The sequence below is a fragment of the Pongo abelii genome, chromosome 18 (assembly GCF_028885655.2).
Source record: "Pongo abelii isolate AG06213 chromosome 18, NHGRI_mPonAbe1-v2.0_pri, whole genome shotgun sequence".
Classification (NCBI taxonomy): Eukaryota; Metazoa; Chordata; class Mammalia; order Primates; family Hominidae; genus Pongo; species Pongo abelii.
The window spans coordinates 19979329-19995772 of NC_072003.2; the positions used below are offsets into that span (position 1 = coordinate 19979329).

Below are 16444 nucleotides of genomic sequence, written 5' to 3' on the forward strand. Positions count from 1 at the left end.
GACTCAGGCAGGGGGATCACTTGTGGCCGACCAGCCTGGGCAACATAATGAGACCCTGTCTCTACAAAAAAAATTAAAACTTTGTTTAAATAAAAATAATAAAAATTTTTAAAAGAGACCAATATGGCTACTCACTGTAGCTGAGGAACATTTAGCCATTTAAACAATTTGTATCACTCTCTAATTTGTATATAAGATTGAGACACAAAATGTATGTTGCAGTATCAGTCCTTTAGATGAGCAATTAGATGGACAATGAACACTAGAACTGGGAAAAGTTATTTAATAATAATATGCAATAAGATTTAATTTTTGAAAATATTAAATATAAATTTTTCAGCTTTTATTTTTTATTTTTCATTTTTATGTTTTTTGAGACAGTATTTCGCTCTGTCACCCAGGCTGGAGTGCATTGGCGCGATCACATCTCACTGCAGCCTCAACCTCCCTAGGCTCAGGTGATCCTCCCACCTCAGTGGAGTATCTGGGACTACAGGTGTGTACCTCTATGCTTGGCTAATTTTTGTATTTTTTGTAGAGATCATATTTCATCATGTTGCCCAAGCTGATCTCGAACTCCTGGGCTCAAGTGATCTGTCCACCTCAGCCTCCCAAAGTGGTAGGATTACAGGTGTGAGCCACTGTGCCCACCCAATTTTCAGCTTTAAGCAATTTTTATTTAAAACTTTGTAAAAATACAAAAATTAGCCAAGCACGGTGGCGGGCACCTGTAGTCCTAGTCTCCCAAGTAGCTCGGGAATCATTTCCTGATTCTACAGTTTGAAGATGGTAGATTGTGGGACTTCTCAGACTCCATAATGAGGTAAACCAATGTCTCATAATATATCTTTCTTTTTTTAACTTTTATTTTAAGCTCAGGAGTACAAGTGCAGGTTTGTTACATAGGTACACGTGTGTCATGGGGGTTTGCTGTACAAATTATTTCATCACCCAGGAATTAAGCCTAGTACCCATTAGTTATTTTTCATGATCCTCTCCCTCCTCCCACCCTCCACCCTCCAAAAGGCACCAGTGTGTGTTGTTCCCTTCTATGTACCTATGTGTTCTCGTTATTTAGCTCCCACTTATAAGTGAGAGCATGCGGTATTTAATTTTCTGTTCCTGTGTTAGTTTGCTAAGGGTAATGGCACTATCACTGATCATTAGAGAAATGCAAATCAAAACTGCAGTGAGATACCATCTAAGCCAATCAGAACGGCTATTATTAAAAGGTAAAAAAATAATAAATGCTGGCAAGGTTGTGGAGAAAAAGGAACGGCTGGGCGCGGTGGCTCATGCCTGTAATCCCAGCACTTTGGGAGGCCGAGGTGGGCGGATCACGAGGTCAGGAGATCGAGACCATCCTGGCTAACACAGTAAAACTCCGTCTCTACTAAAAATACAAAAAACTAGCCGGGCATGGTGGCAGGAGCCTGTAGTCCCAGCTACTCGGGAGGCTGAGGCAGGAGAATGGCGTGAACCTGGGAGGCGGAGCTTGCAGTGAGCCAAGATCACGCCACTGCACTCCAGCCTGGGTGACAGAGTGAGACTCCATCTCAAAAAAAAAAAAAAAAGAACACTTATACACTGTTGGTGGGAGCATAAATTAGTCTAGCCATTGTGGAAGACAGTGTGGTGATTCCTCAAAGACCTAAAGACAGAAATAATATTCGACCCAGCAATCCCATTACTGGGTATGTACCCAAAGGAATATAAACCATTCCATTATAAAAACACTTCCACACATATGTTTATTGCAGCACTATTTACAATAGCAAGGACATGAAATCAACCTAAATGGCCATCAATGATAGACTGGATAAAGAAAATGTGGTACATATACACCATGGAATACTATGCAGCCATAAAAAAGAATGAGATCATGTCCTTTGCAGGGACATGGATGGAGCTGGAGGCCATAATAAATCTTCCTGTGTATCTCTGTATATCCTATTTGTTTTGTTTTTCCAAAAAACCCTGACTAATGCAGAGGCTCAAGCCATCTGTCTTCCACTAGACTTTGCTGTATCACTAATGTTGAGCACAGTGCTTGACATGTAACAGGTACTCAGAAAGTGTTGAATGAGAGAGTTGAAATGAGATGCTTAAAAGCTACAGACGACTAATGGCTTCTAGGACAACAGACAATCAGAGTCCCTAGCAATGGCTAATTAAACCATTCCAATCTGATGTCCAAAATATTGTGTGCTAGAGACCCCCTTTCTTTTCCCATTAATTGAACAAGCCCTGTCTTTTTTGCTCTTGTAGTCAATTGTTCTTCAAGTGTAATTAGCCCTTGCATTTTGACAGTAAACGAGACTCCAATACTTTGATAAATGGCTTGTTTCTGGAAAAGGAGTATTTGTGAATAGAAAACTCAGTCATCTTCCCCCTTTCTCCCACCTCTTCCTCTTCCCCCTACTTTGGGTGGCCCTTGGCCTATGCTATTACCTTCAGAAAGGAACAGTGTTTCTTCGAAAAGGATAGCAACACAGAAATAATAGTTATCATTCATTGAACACCGCTTACATGGCAGGTGGGTACATTCTATGCAATGCAACAATCCTGAAAAGTCATTTTAAAATATCTTTATGTTCCAGCCGAGTAAACTGAATGAAGCTCATTGAGACTGAAGAACTTGTTAAAATCCCACAGTTACTAGGAGGCTGAATCAAGATTCAAACACACCCAAGTTTGTCTGATGCCAACATCTGTGCCTTTTCTGTGATTCGGTATCTCCCTTAGACCGTAAGGAGTTGGCCCTTGTTGAGAAACTCCTATGGCCTCACTTGTTAGTGGAACAAATAGCATTGGCTTTGCCTCTTAGCAAGGAACAAACACCCTTCCACTTGGTTCAGATTTCTTAACTCCTGTGATCTGTTTTGGTCTTCTCATTAACCCTCTGGGGGCGGGGGGAGTGAGTGATAATTATCACTCGCATTAGGTAAGAAAATGGATAGTGTCTCACATGGCTTGCAGTGGGCGGGTATGAGCATCAAATCTAGGCAGCCTGACCAACCACGTCCCCTCCCTTAGCCTTTACATGATGTGCTCTTCATCAGCTGTCTAGTCCTTCCCAATTGACAAAGATTCTTTGTTCATATTCGTGATCTCATTTGGTGTGGGGACATGGAGACTGATTTGCTGAATTTTTTTAAAAGATGGAAACACTATGGAAGATCGTCTAAACTAATTCAAATGATTTCCCTTGTCTTGACCCAAGGGGGATGTGTGAATTTCTCAAAATTGTCCATATGACATCATGCTCATTAGGATAGTCACCATCAAAAGAAAAGAAAATAACAAGTGTTGGTGAGGAGGCCAAGAAATTAGAATCTTTGTGTACTATAAATGGGACTGTAAAATGGCATAGGCATTATGGAAAATTGTATGGAATTTTCTCAAAAAAAAATGGAATTACAATACTATCTCACAACCCCACTTTTGGATATACATGCAAAAAAAAATAAGCAGGATATCAAAGAAATCTTAGCACTCTAATGTACATTTCCCAACTATTTGTAATAGCCAAGATGTGAGGTCAAATGTCCCTGATGGATGAATGGATGCAGAAAATGTGGTCTATACATGCGATGAATATCATTCAGCCTTAAAAAAGAAGGAAATCTTGCTATATGCTGCAAGTTGGGTGAAACTCAAGGACACTCCACTAAGTGAAATAAGTTAGTCACAAAAGGACAAATACTCTATGATTCTGATCATAAGAAGTATCTCAAGTAGTCAAAATCATAGGAAGTAGAAAGATGGTTGGTAAGGGCTGGGGGAAAGGAGAGGGGAGGGGGAATTAGTGTTTAATGGGTATAGAGTTTCTGTTTTGTAAGATGCAAGTTTGTGGTGTTCTTGTTTGTTTGTTTGTTTTTTGAGACACAATCTCGCTCTGTAGCCCAGGCTGGAATGCAGTGGCACAATCTCGCCTCATTGCAACCTCCACCTCCCAGGTTCAAGGGATTTTCCTGCCTCAGCCTACCGAGTAGCTGGGATTACAAATGTATGCCCCCAGGCCCAACTAGTTTTTGTGATTTTAGTAGAGATGAGGTTTTGCCATGTTGGCCAGACTGGTCTTGAACTCCTGACCTCAAGTGATCCGCCTGCCTCCCAAAGTGCTGGGGTTACAGGTATGAGCCACTGCGCCTGGCCAGATGAAAAAGTTTTATAGATCTTTTGCATGACAAAGCAACTATACTTAACACTACGGAAATCTATATTAAAAAATGGTGTGAAGATGGTAAATTTAATGTTATTTGTTTTTTACTACAAAGAATTTTTGAAAAAATGAATGCTGCCTGCTTTTTTTTTTTTTGGTCCAGGGCTATGCTTCTCTCTCAGGTTGTATGTTATTTTCTTTGCCATAGCAACTTTGAGAAGTAAGTGGGTGCTTTTGCTACACCTCAGGGGGAATCAGGTAAGTGAGGTAAACCTACCAGAGAGTCCATCTCTTCCAAGGTGCATTCATTCATCTCCCTTAGAATGGAGATGGAGCTATGAAGTAACCAGGGGTGGCATTATCAGTCCCACATGGGGAAACCAAGACTCAGCATGACCACTGGAGTGTTCAGGGTCACCGGAGAGTATTGGTGATGGAGGGTAGGGTGACACAAGATCCCAGGAATTCTGATGCTGGGTCCAGAGTTAGTGAAGTAGGAGGAGTGGCACATTTTTAAGACTTGGAACTGAAGAAAGTGGGGAGAAACTTGGATGCTTTTCTTATTTTTATTATTCTATGTAAAGAACTTTCTACAGCACTAAAGTGAATAGTTCCGTTGAGTTGTCCAGCCCTGACCCTTGATCTCAATGCCCATCAGCGGCCTCAGACTTGGGCTTTGTTGTAGGCTGCTAGACCACCAGATGTGTGTGACAGGCACATCCTCCAAGGGAGAGGGAACAGCTCCAGCAAAGGCCCTGGAGTCTGGATCAAACTGCCCAGAAGTTGAGGGCCATTGCATTCACATTTTAGTGTGAATAATCAGATGGCTTTCTTCCTGGTGTCCGGATAAGAATTTTGACTAAGAGGAGAGTGGAGGCGATTAGGGACAGTGCAGAGCACCCTGGAGATGTCATCATAGAGCCCTACTTACAATGGGGAGGGAGGTCAAAGGTAAAAACCATTTACTTTGAAACATGGTATAAGGTGGCCTTCATGTTTTAAAAAGGAGGAAGGGCTCTCCCTTCCCTGATTTCTCTCGTCTGCCTCAGGACTCAGACTAGCCCTTTTAGCAGAGGGAAGCCTATAGAGAGGAGGTCATATACTAGTTGATTTTGGACTAAAGGCATCCCAAAGATGTACTATTTTTTGCTCCCTCCACTATTTTTTTAATGGAACCAACGTTTAAAAATAGGATTTCTGCCTTCTCTTAAAACATCAGATGATCTGGTAACGCTGAGCTCCTGTTCTCACATGGGAACAACTGGCTGGAGCTGAGTGGCAGCCAACTCTTTAGAAAGACGTTAATTTGAAGTTTGCTATAGTCCCCATCATTCCTTATATTTCCCCCAACACTGAGCCCCAAGTCACTTGAAAGTCAATATGATAATTCAAACACCAGGATTCTTCACTCATTTGTGGGTTTGTGACCTGTGATATTGTGGATTCGTGACCTTTGGTTTAGAGGTCAAGTATAGGGGTTGTGAATAAAACTTGTGTTTGAATCAGATAAGAACTGTACCAATCTCAAAGACGGTGAATTAAAGATTAAAGAAAATATTGCATGCTTGGCATAATGTGTGGAACACAACAGCTATTGTAAACACCCAGTAGGAATGTAAGCTGCAAGAGGGCAGGTAGAAACCGTGCTAATTTAATCCACTGGGGATATGACATTTGATTCTAATTTAATAGATTTAATTCTTTGCAATATCCCCAGTAACTGTTGAATGAATGAGTGAGTGAATGAATGAATGGATGGATGGATGATGGGAGAGCCCGGCGGAGTTTTAAAGGCTGGAATGAAAAGGAAGGTAGTTATGATAACAGCGTTTCGCTGGGGCTCCAAGGTGCAGCCAGGAAGAAAAGCCCGCTGGGACGTGCCAGGGTCTGTGACTGCGCTCCGCTGGCACCCAGACGGTAGGTATCTGCAACGTCCCTTGGGAGCCAGACAGGGCTGACTTGCCCAGGACCTGTCAGGGCCATGTCCACCAGCTCTTGCACGGTCTGGTAACTGACAGCATCCTGATTCCTGCACGTTCCCGCCTCTGCCATCTGATCAGCAAAGACAGAGACCTACCCCAGGGATCCACCATCCAAGGGGAGCCCAGCCTTTTCCTCCAAGCCGGGACCGCGCCCACACTAGACATGGCCTCCCTCGGGCTTCACGCAGCAGGACCGCGCCCGCAGCCTCCAGGCATCGCGTCCGGCTGGAGAGGCAGCTATCGTCCCACAGTGAACATGGCGGCCGAGGCGGCTTCAGCGCGGGGCGGGCGGTGCCAGGAGGCGCGTCACGTGAGCGGCCCAGCTGGGCGGACCGCGCGCGCGCCCGCTGGCCGCCGCTCGCTCGCTGGCGCCGCTGCGCTTTGAGGTGTGTTGGGAGTCGCGCACCCGGGCCCGGTGAGGCGCGGCGCTGCGGGATGCGGCGGCGGCGGCTGTGGCGGGGCCGCGGGCCAGGCGGGCGGGCGCGGTGATGAGTGTCTGCAGCCGCCGCCATGTCCAAGGTAACGGCGCCCGGGTCCGGGCCGCCGCCGGCGGCGAACGGGAAGGAGAAGCGCTCCTTCAGCAAGCGGCTGTTTCCGAGCGGCCGCGCTGGCGGCGGCGGCGCGGGGGGCTCCGGGGCGTCCGTGCCGGCCGCGCCCTCCTCGCCCTCTTCTGCACGCTCGGTGGGCAGCTTCATGAGCCGCGTTCTCAAGACGCTCTCCACGCTCTGGCACTTTAGCTCTGAGAGCGCCGCCCCGGACCGCGGCGGCCTCTGCAGCTGCTTCCCGCCGGGGCCGGCCGCCGCCGTGCCCGCCGCCGCCCGCCTCTCCCGCGCCGCCAAGCCGGTGCCCGGCGTGGCGGGGCTCCGCAACCACTGCAACACGTGCTTCATGAAAGCCATGCTGCAGTGCCTCAGCAACACCGAGCTCTTCGCGGAGTGCCTGGCGCTGGGCCAGTACCCGGCGGGGCGGCCCGAGCCCTCGCCTCACCCCGAGCAGCCTACGGGCCGCGGCGCGCAGGGCCAGGGCGAGGTCACTGAGCAGCTGGCGCACCTGGTGCGGGCCCTCTGGACCCTGGAGTACACCTCGCAGCACAGCCGCGACTTCAAGGTGAGCCCGCGCGCCGCCGCGCCCCGACTGCACCCGGAGCCCCTGGGGCACCTGCCCGCCCAGGTCTTCCTTCCCTCGGTTCCTCTTGGCCTGGCAGGCTTCTGCATTGGTTGCTCCGAGTGGTCTGGGCAATCGACCAGTGATTGTAAGGAGGTTCATTCATTCATTCATTTATTCACTCACTCACTCACTCACTCAACATGTATTTATTGAGAGCTTACTACATACATGCCCATACTCTGTGATAATAGGCAATGGGAGTGACGTTGCAATGAACAAGACTGTCCGCCTTCATGGAACTTGCATTTTTGTGGGGTGGGAGTGTTGAGCATGGGTTCAAATCCTGATTCTGCCACTTACTAGCAATGTGACCTCGGGTAAGTTAAGCAGCCTCTCTGTGCTTACAGTTTCTTCATCTGGGACCTACTTTATAAGGTGGTTGTGAGCTGCAAACAAGTTGATATATTAGGTCGAACACTGTGGAATTATCCATATTTCACCGTTTTTTATTTACAGATTGGCACTTTTATAGGGTTCAACCTGATAAGTAAAATACTTCAATATCGTGTATTTGCTGCTATTATTTTTGTTATTAAAGACTTGAAGAAGTTAACGAGGTAATATCAGATAGTGGTTTGAAGAAAAAAAACCTGCTGATGTGATTGATGTGCTGACAGGCTACTTTTTATTTTTATTTTGTTTTTAGAGACAGGGTCTTGCTCTGTTGCCCAGGCTGGTCTTGAACTCTTGTCCTCAAGCCAACCTCCCCTCTTTGGCCTCCCAAAGTGCTGAGATTACAGGTATGAGCCACTATGCCCAGGCTTTTTTTTTTTTTTTTTTTAAGAGACAGGGTCGCTCTGTATCCGGGTTAGTGTTCAATGGTGCAATCATAGCTTACTGCAGCCTCAAACTTGGGCTCAAGCAATCCTCCCACCTCAGCCTCTGCAGTAGCTGGGACGACAGGTGCCTGCCACCACTCTCAGCTAATTAAAACTTTTTTTTTCTTGTAGAGACAATTCTTGGTATATTGCCTAGGCTGGTCTTGAATTCCTGGCCTCAAGTGATCCTCTCGTCTCGGCCTCCCAAAGTGCTGAGATTATAGGCATGAGGCACCACATATGGATGCTATGATTCCCTTTAACCCCCATAGTAACTAGTCGTGACCCTTGTGTGCATATTCATGAGCAAATGAATGAGCAGGGAATTAACTTCTCTATTTACTTTACTTTGAGCAATGATGGGAGCAGAGAAAGGCTGTTTCCAAACTCTAGAGAAGGAAATTAAACGCTTTCTTTATTTGAAGGTTATGGCTCTCTGTAGCTGGAAAAGAATAATAGTAAGAACTTATTCCCTGACCAGAGTTGCTCCCAGTAATTACACAGATACATTAAGTTGGAAAGTTCTTTAATCTTCTAAAAATAAGAGTTCCTTTTTAACAGTACAGTGACAACTTGGTAAATCTTCCTCATTTCAGAGTCTTCGTGTCATGGAAGTTATAATAAACTAGGGTAGCTAAGGAAAAGGACAAACTCCTTTAAAAGCAACAGCTAGTGGAAAACATCTACTAGTTAATGATTTCACAATTTTAATAGTGACAGGAAGAAAGGAGAGTAGCTTAATTTCCCTTCAGATGGGAAAGAAAGGAGTATTGGCTGCTTTTTATTTTATATCCAGCTGGAGGAAGGGGTTAGTTACCCTTCAGGTTCTATTGTGATGTCAGGCAGCTGGTTAAGCTGTTGTAGCTGCGGCCACCCCTTCCCAGATTCTGTCAAGCTTCAGAGGGTAGAGCTGGGGGAGGTGGAGGGCATCCAGGGTCAGAGGCTACTCTTTCCCTTTTGAAAATCTGTGAGCCTATGAGTTTTGAATGTAGTGAGACTCCTAGTGCAGCTGAGATCTTGGGCAGGTCACTGAGCCTCAGTTTCCATATTTTCCTTTTCATTGCCACATAGTAATACCATCCTCACAGATTGTGGTGTTTAACAACCATTGACTCCTTTACACCTCAGTGGTGAAAACATTTTAGCAAGAACAACCAACCAACACACCAACCAACCCAGCCTGTGACAGCAGGTCTGGGACATAAGAAAGGGATGCTGGTAGGACAGAGGCATAGAAAGGATCTTGCAAAATATCACCATAGTTAAGTGCTGATGAGAAGTACGCTCCACCTCTACACTTTCACTGGGTCTAGCTTTGCAAGTCTGATTGTTTTATAGCTTACCTTTGATGTGTACATGCTCTAGGGTTTTTTTATTTTTTTATTTTTGTGAGACAGAGTCTCGCTCTGTCACCCAGGCTGGAGTGCAGTGGCATGATCTCGGCTCATTGCAACCTCCACCTCCCGGGTTCAAGCAATTCTCCTGCCTCAGCCTCCCAAGTAGCTGGGATTACAGGCACCCACCACCACACCTGGCTAATTTCTGTATTTTTAGCAGAGACGGGGTTTCACCATGTTGGCTAGGCTGGTCTTGAACTCCTGACCTCTGGTGATCCACCCGCCTCAGCCTCGTGCTAGGATTACAGGCATGAGGCACCATGCCCGGCCATGATGCTCTAAGTTTTGACCACTTGAATTTCAGACTGTTTTTGAAGAGGTGGTATTTATTTATATCTCCAGTGTTCTAGTGCTGGATGACTCACTGAGGAGTATGTCCCGGAGAGGGCACTCACTTCTCAGTATGATACATTCTGTGCCATTGTATCATCATTGAATAACACAATGATAATCCATGTGCCTGGCATTTTGGGGAATGAGTCTTTTACGTAAGTGACTTCTGAGGTAACTACTTATTTGAACATCAGATCCTTACAATTTTAACCTTTTCTTTTGATTAGATGGCTTGATCATATTATTTTGTACTCATTGCCAGGGTGAGAATCCTAGACATACTCATTTGTTCCTTGGTGACTTAGGGTTGTTATGAACATCATTGATTGATCTCCTTTTAGGTAATATGGAGGTTTCTTTTGGGGCTAGTGGGACTACATAGGCCCTATTGAGTGGTTCTGGATTGCTATATTGTTCGAATTCTTATTTCTCCTATGATATTTGCTTTCATTGCTCCCTACCATCTTCATGCTAGTTTTCTCTTGCTTTATCCTGTTGCTGGGATCCTGTACCTCCTACTTCCTCCTGTACTTTTCTTCTTTTCTTTTGAGACAGAATCTCACTCTGTCTCCCAGGCTGGAGTGCAGTGGTGTGATCATGGCTCACTGTAGCCTCTATCTCCCAGGCTCAAGTAATCTTCTCACCTCAGCTCCCCGGTGGCCGGGACCACAGGTGTGCACCACCATGCCTGGCTAATTTTTAAATTTTTGGTAGAAACCAGGTCTCTCTTTGTTGCCTGGGCTGGTCTCAAACTCTTGGCCACAAGTGATCTTTCTGCCTTGGCCTCCCAAAGTGTTGGGATTATAGGCATGAGACACCATGCCCGACTATTTTGCAGTTTCTAATCTGCTTTTTAGTTAAGTAACTAGATAAATGGAATCGGCTCTAAATAAGATTAACTAAACTGAGTTAGAGTCTGAGCGTCTGACTAAATTAAGAAACTTTAGTGTTTTTCCATTTTAATGTCAACTTTTTAATTTTTTATTTAATTTATTTATTTATTTATTTGTTTGTTTATTTATTTGAGATGCAGCCTTGTTCTGTTGTCCAGGCTGGTGTGCAGTGGCATGATCTCGGCTCACTGCAACCTCCACCTCCCAGGTTCAAGTGATTCTCCTCCTTCAGCCTCATGAGTAGCTGGAATTACAGGCGTGCACCACCACGCCTGGCTAATTTTTGTATTTTTAGTAGAGACAGGGTTTCGCCCTGTTGGCCAGGTTGGTCTCGAACTCCTGACCTCAGGTGATCCATCCACCTCGGCCTCCCAGAGTCCGAGGATTACAGGCGTGAGCTGCCGCGCCCAGCCTAATGTCAACTTTTTGAACAAAGTATGGCATACATACAGAAAAATATATATGTCGTTAGCATACAGCTTGATGTGTTATCCTAAAGTGATAATTTGTAACCCAGATCAAGAAATAGGACATCTCTAACACTCCAGAAGGTACCCTTTCTGGAATGTTAGACTGTCTTCTAACACCATCCATTAGACCGTCTTCTAACACCATTGATTAAACATAGACTGTCTTCTAACACCATCGATTAGTTTTGTCTGTTGTTGGACTTTATTATGAGTGAAATAAGTATATATTGTTTTAAAAACAGCTTTATTGAGATACAGTTAACCTACGATTTAATTCATCCATTTAGTGTACAGTTCGATTATATTCTTGGAGTTGTGCAAACATTATCACAATCAATTTTAGAACATTTTAAATTACCCCCCAAAAAACCCCATACTCATTAGCAGTCGCTCCTTATTTCTCTGGAATATTCCAGCCCTACATGAACGCTAAGCTACATTGTGTCTCTATCTAGTCTGGACATTTCAGATAAAAGGAATCATATATGTGGCCTTTTGCGTCTGGCTTCTTTCACTTAGCATGATATTTTCAAGATTAATCGTCTTGTAGTATATATCATACTACATTCCTTTTTATAGCTGCAAAATATTCTATTATATGAATATTTCACATTTTGTTTATTCATCTGCTGATGGACATTTGAGTTGTTTCTACTTTGGCTATTATAAATAATGCTGCTGTGAACATTCACGTACAGATTTTTATGTGGAGATGTGTTTTTGTTCCTCGGGTATATTTTAGAGATGGAATTGCTGGGTCATATGGTAATTGTGTTTAATTGTTTGAGGAGCTGTCAGGCACTTTTCCAATGTTGCCATACCATTTTATTCCCACGAGCACTGTGTGAGGGTTCCAGTTTTTCCATATCCTTCTCAACACTTGTTAATGTCTGTCTTTTTCTTTATAGCCATTTGAGTAGGCGTGAAGTGGTATCTCATTGTGGTTTTGGTTTGCAATAAGTATATATTCTTTTGTGTCTGGGTTCTTTTGCTAAAATTTGATAATAGATAACATCTATTTCTGTAAGAGTAGTGTCTAAAGTTTTGTAGGAAACATGGAAAATATATGCAAGTTGAAATAATAAAATTGACTTACTTGCCTTCCCCTCCCCTGTGTGTGTATAACGTAATTGATATCAAACCATATATCCAGATTTTCATCATGTGATCTTTATTTCGTATTGTCTTATGAGTAATTTTCATCATAAAAACTTTTCAGATCATTATATGAAGGTACTATAACCTATTTTTGGGCATGTAGATGGCTTCTGGTTGTAATGAATGTATATTGTACACTAATCTTTCACTTTTGATCATTTCTTGAGGCTATATAAAACGAAATTCCTTTCAGTAGTTACCTATTTCAAAGGCTCTTAAATCATATTATTACCTTATTTACAGAAGGATTTTACCACTAGCATTGTTAAGAATGTGTGGTACCCCACTGTTGTAATTAAAAAAGAAATCTTTAAGTTGCTAAGTAGAAAATAGCATTTCATTGTTTTAATTTGCATTTCTTTGGTTAGTAGGGAGAACAGCTTGATCTATTCTTTGAAGTTACTATGTGATAGTAGCATTTTGATACTAGGGAATAGCCCTATTTTGATTTCACACTCTTCTCTTTGTTTACTGTCTGTATATTCACACACTCATCCATTTAGCATCCACATAAGACAGGCAGGTGACCAAGGCCTGAACTGACTAGAATTGGTAAAGATGGGGCCGGGCCCGGCCAGGCCTAGGCTGGAAAGGTTCTAAATTGTACTTTGCTAGGAGAAGACTGGAGCCAGGATGAGCTGGAGGTGTCTGTGCTGGTTTTTAGGAGATCTGATTCTTGTGTCCAGGATTGAAAGAATGAGCGGAGGCTGTGATTGATTGGAGGCCTAAGAGTCAGCCTGGCTTGCCTGTCAAGTATCCATAGGGTTGGCTGTGTAGAATGCCACAGCAGGTCTGTGACTTGCAAGCGTCTCAGGCAGTTAAAATTTACTGGGAGTACTCTGGGTTTATGGCGATGTGAATGCATAATTTATAGTGAAACTTGCTGGATCTGCTTATGAATAGTCTCCCTTAGTTACTACTAAGTGATGTTGCAGTTATAAAAATGCAATAGCAGAATAATGAGTCAATGCAAGGTTATTTCCAGAATATTTTGGATCCCCTTATAAAATCGGCTTCAGTCAAAAACATTTTAGGTCTGTTGTAATAAAATGTCAATATATTCAAAATCAAGAGGATTTTGCCTCTTGTGTGTGTATATATAATCTGTGTGTGTTTATAGAAGAAATATATGCATCTTTGGCTTAGGGGTAGTTCAAGGCCTTATCTCATTTTTCCTCTAGTCCTTGCCTTTCCCACCTTATTCTGCCTCCTGGGATGTATAGGTCACTTTACTTCCACTTCGGAGAGGAGCACCACTCAGTGAAGAACATTGATTGGCTCTTGTGCTGTGGGCAGGGTCATTGTGCTGAGTTCGTAAGTCTGTATGTTCCTCCTCTACCTTCTTTTACTTGCTCAGAAAGCTGCCACTGCCATTCTTTTTTCCTCTTCCTAGGGTTAAGCATTCATCTCCCACCACCTGGCAAGCCAGGATGGCCTCAAAAGGCCACTGGATGTAGCTGTAGGGATACATTCTTTTTCTCTCTCTAATTTTCCTTTGATGCTGGCTGCTGTCTCTTTCCCCAGTGGTTAAGATCCAGAGGTTGGTTTGGGCTTTGGGTTTAGAGTTACTATAAATGGAAAACTTTGGTTTAAAGCTCCATAGGTCTGTCTCTTGTTTTTAAACAGCCTGAGATATCATTGACACATAAAAATTGTGTATATTTAAAGTGTACAACTTGGTGCTTTTTAAACCCTCAACCATTTGTAATGTTTCATGACAGGAATATATAATAATTTATTAGATATTTAGGTGGCTTTTCAGTTTTAACTTTAATTCTTTCAGATTATCATTCTTCCTGTATGATGATCAACTTGCATTGGGACTGGACGTTTGCTTTTTTGTGTTGATTGTAAGTCAAAATTTCCCCCCTTCCTCCTTAAAAAAAGGGTTTGTTTTACTATAGTTTTGAATGGTAGATTGTGTTGGAAAAATGAGAAAGGGTCCAAAAAGAAGATACTTTTGAGTTACTTGAGTTAGTTGATTGGGTAGTTAAATACATTTTGGTGACCTGAGCTGACTCTAAACTTGGAGTCAGCAAGTCTTGGCCACTTAAGTTGTGCGGGGAAGGATGAACTATTGGTGGAATTAATCTCCACCAGAAGAGCAGCTTGAGCATTTAAGGTGAAGAACACCCCCTTTACATTACTGATGAGAGACAGATGGAGTTCCCTGAAGCCAGATCTTTGTCTCTGGTGTGTTTGCTTTCTCTAGCATCCTGGGACACTTGGGCAGGACATAGTTCTTCACATGCTGCAACTTGATCATTCTACATTGTCTGCATTCCTCCTTATTTCTCAAATAACATGCCAATTAGATAAACGGCATTTTTGTTTCTGGGCCATATTTCAGTCATAGGAAGAAATACAAATTGCAACAAAACAAAAACTGCTTAACAAGGATTTATTTAAGAGCAGATAAATTCCCTGAAGCCTCAGGGTTGGTGCAGCTGTAGTTTAGTCGTGCTTTATGTCTAACTGAGAATTGACATTTAGAATGAAGAACCTGAGCCCTGTATGATGCTGAGTCCTATATGGGGACAAATCATTTTAAGGTACTTTGTTGAAGAAGGATTATGGGCAAAAATATTTTAAGGCTTTTTTAATCAGCTGAGGTTGAAGAATAGTGGTAACTGGCCGGGCACGGTGGCTCATGCCTATAATCCCAGCACTGTGGGAGGCTGAGGCAGGCGGCTCACTTGAGGTCAGGAGTTTGAGACCAGCCTGGCCAACATGGTAAAACCCGTCTCTACAAAAAATACAAAAATTAGCAGGGCATGGTGATATGCGCCTGTAATCCCAGCTACTTGGAAGGCTGAGGCAGGAGAATCGCTTGAACTCGGGAGGCGGAGGTCGCAGTGAGCTGAGATTGTGCCACTGCACTCCAGCCTGGGGGACAAAGTGAGACTGTCTCAAAAAAAAAAAAAGAAAAAAGAAGAGTGGTAACTTTGAAAAGTTACTTTGTTTCTCTGAGGCTAAGTTTTTTCATCCATAAATAAGAATACAGCATAGGGAATTTCCTAAGGGTGAATTTATTTATTTTGTTTTATTATTTTTTTGAGACAGAGCCTTGCAGTGTTGCCCAGGCTGCAGTGCGGTGATGCGATCTCAGTTGACTGCAACCTCCGCCTCCTGGGTTCAAGTGACCCTCCTGCCTCAGCCTCTAGAGTAGCTGGGATTACAGGCAAGAGCCACTGTAATCACCCAGCCATTAAGGGTGAATTTTATAGAAAATAACATCTATAAGCAATAAGCATAATGCCCGATACAGTATAAGCGCTCAATAAGTATTAACTGTTATTGTTACCCTTTGCACCAAGCGTTGTATTTGCTAGGTATTGGGGAAGTAATATTGAGTAAGACATTATTCCTGTTCACTGTCTAGTGATGCATGTGAGATGGTATGTCCTGGAGATATGAATAAAACGTAATGTAAGAAGTCATATAATGCGCTTATGACAAAGGAGCCTCCCATAAGTTTTGGTGCTTTTGGAAGTGAAACTCGAGCTTTTCCAATGTGGCTGTGTTTGTTCTCAGACTTGGCTTCACATTAGAAATAGTCATTAAAAATAAGACACACTTGAAAAAAAAATTAGCAGTGTGCTGCTGCCAGGACATGGTTTCTATTTTTAACTTTCCCCAGGTAATTCTAATGTGCAGCCAGGATAGAGAACTAATGCTTTAGATATTTTCTCGTTTTCTTTCTCTTTGGCATTTTTAAGGATTTTGTAGTATCATAGGGTGATTCTTTTCTTTTTTTATTCTATTTTTCAAAACTAACATAATAGCATCTGTACAGAGTTTTAGACTTTACAAAATGCTTTTATGATCTCATTAAAGCCTTACAGTAATCCTTTTAGAAAAGCATTACTATCACCATTCCCATTTTGCAGAAAAGATGACTGAGGCTCAGAGAAGCACATGTTAAGTAAAAAATGGTAGAAAGTTTGGGCGCAGAGACTGACATCTGTAATCCCAGCACTTTGAGAGGCTGAAATGGGAGGATCACTTGAAGTCAGGAGTTCGAGACCAGCCTGGCCAACATGGTGAAACCCCATCTCTAC

The 16444-nt window shown here is 43.3% G+C and overlaps 1 protein-coding gene across 9 annotated transcripts in view; it reads left to right on the forward strand.

Moving 5' to 3' along the window:
- The first annotated feature begins 6524 nt into the window (after positions 1 to 6524).
- The window catches only part of LOC129050925 (ubiquitin carboxyl-terminal hydrolase 31-like), a 58872-nt gene continuing 48952 nt past the window's right edge, over positions 6525 to 16444 (forward strand). For 4 of the 9 annotated variants that reach the window (XR_010137830.1, XM_054534791.2, XM_054534794.2 and 1 more), the window contains exon 1: positions 6601 to 7254. Coding sequence is in view for 6 of the 9 variants with exons in the window: in XM_054534791.2 (XP_054390766.1) it covers positions 6658 to 7254 (597 nt within the window). In the remaining 3 variants the exon portion in view is untranslated. Of the gene's footprint in view, positions 7255 to 16444 lie in introns of all 9 variants that reach the window. The other 5 variants (XR_010137831.1, XR_008514831.2, XM_054534797.2 and 2 more) reach the window with 5 other exon arrangements.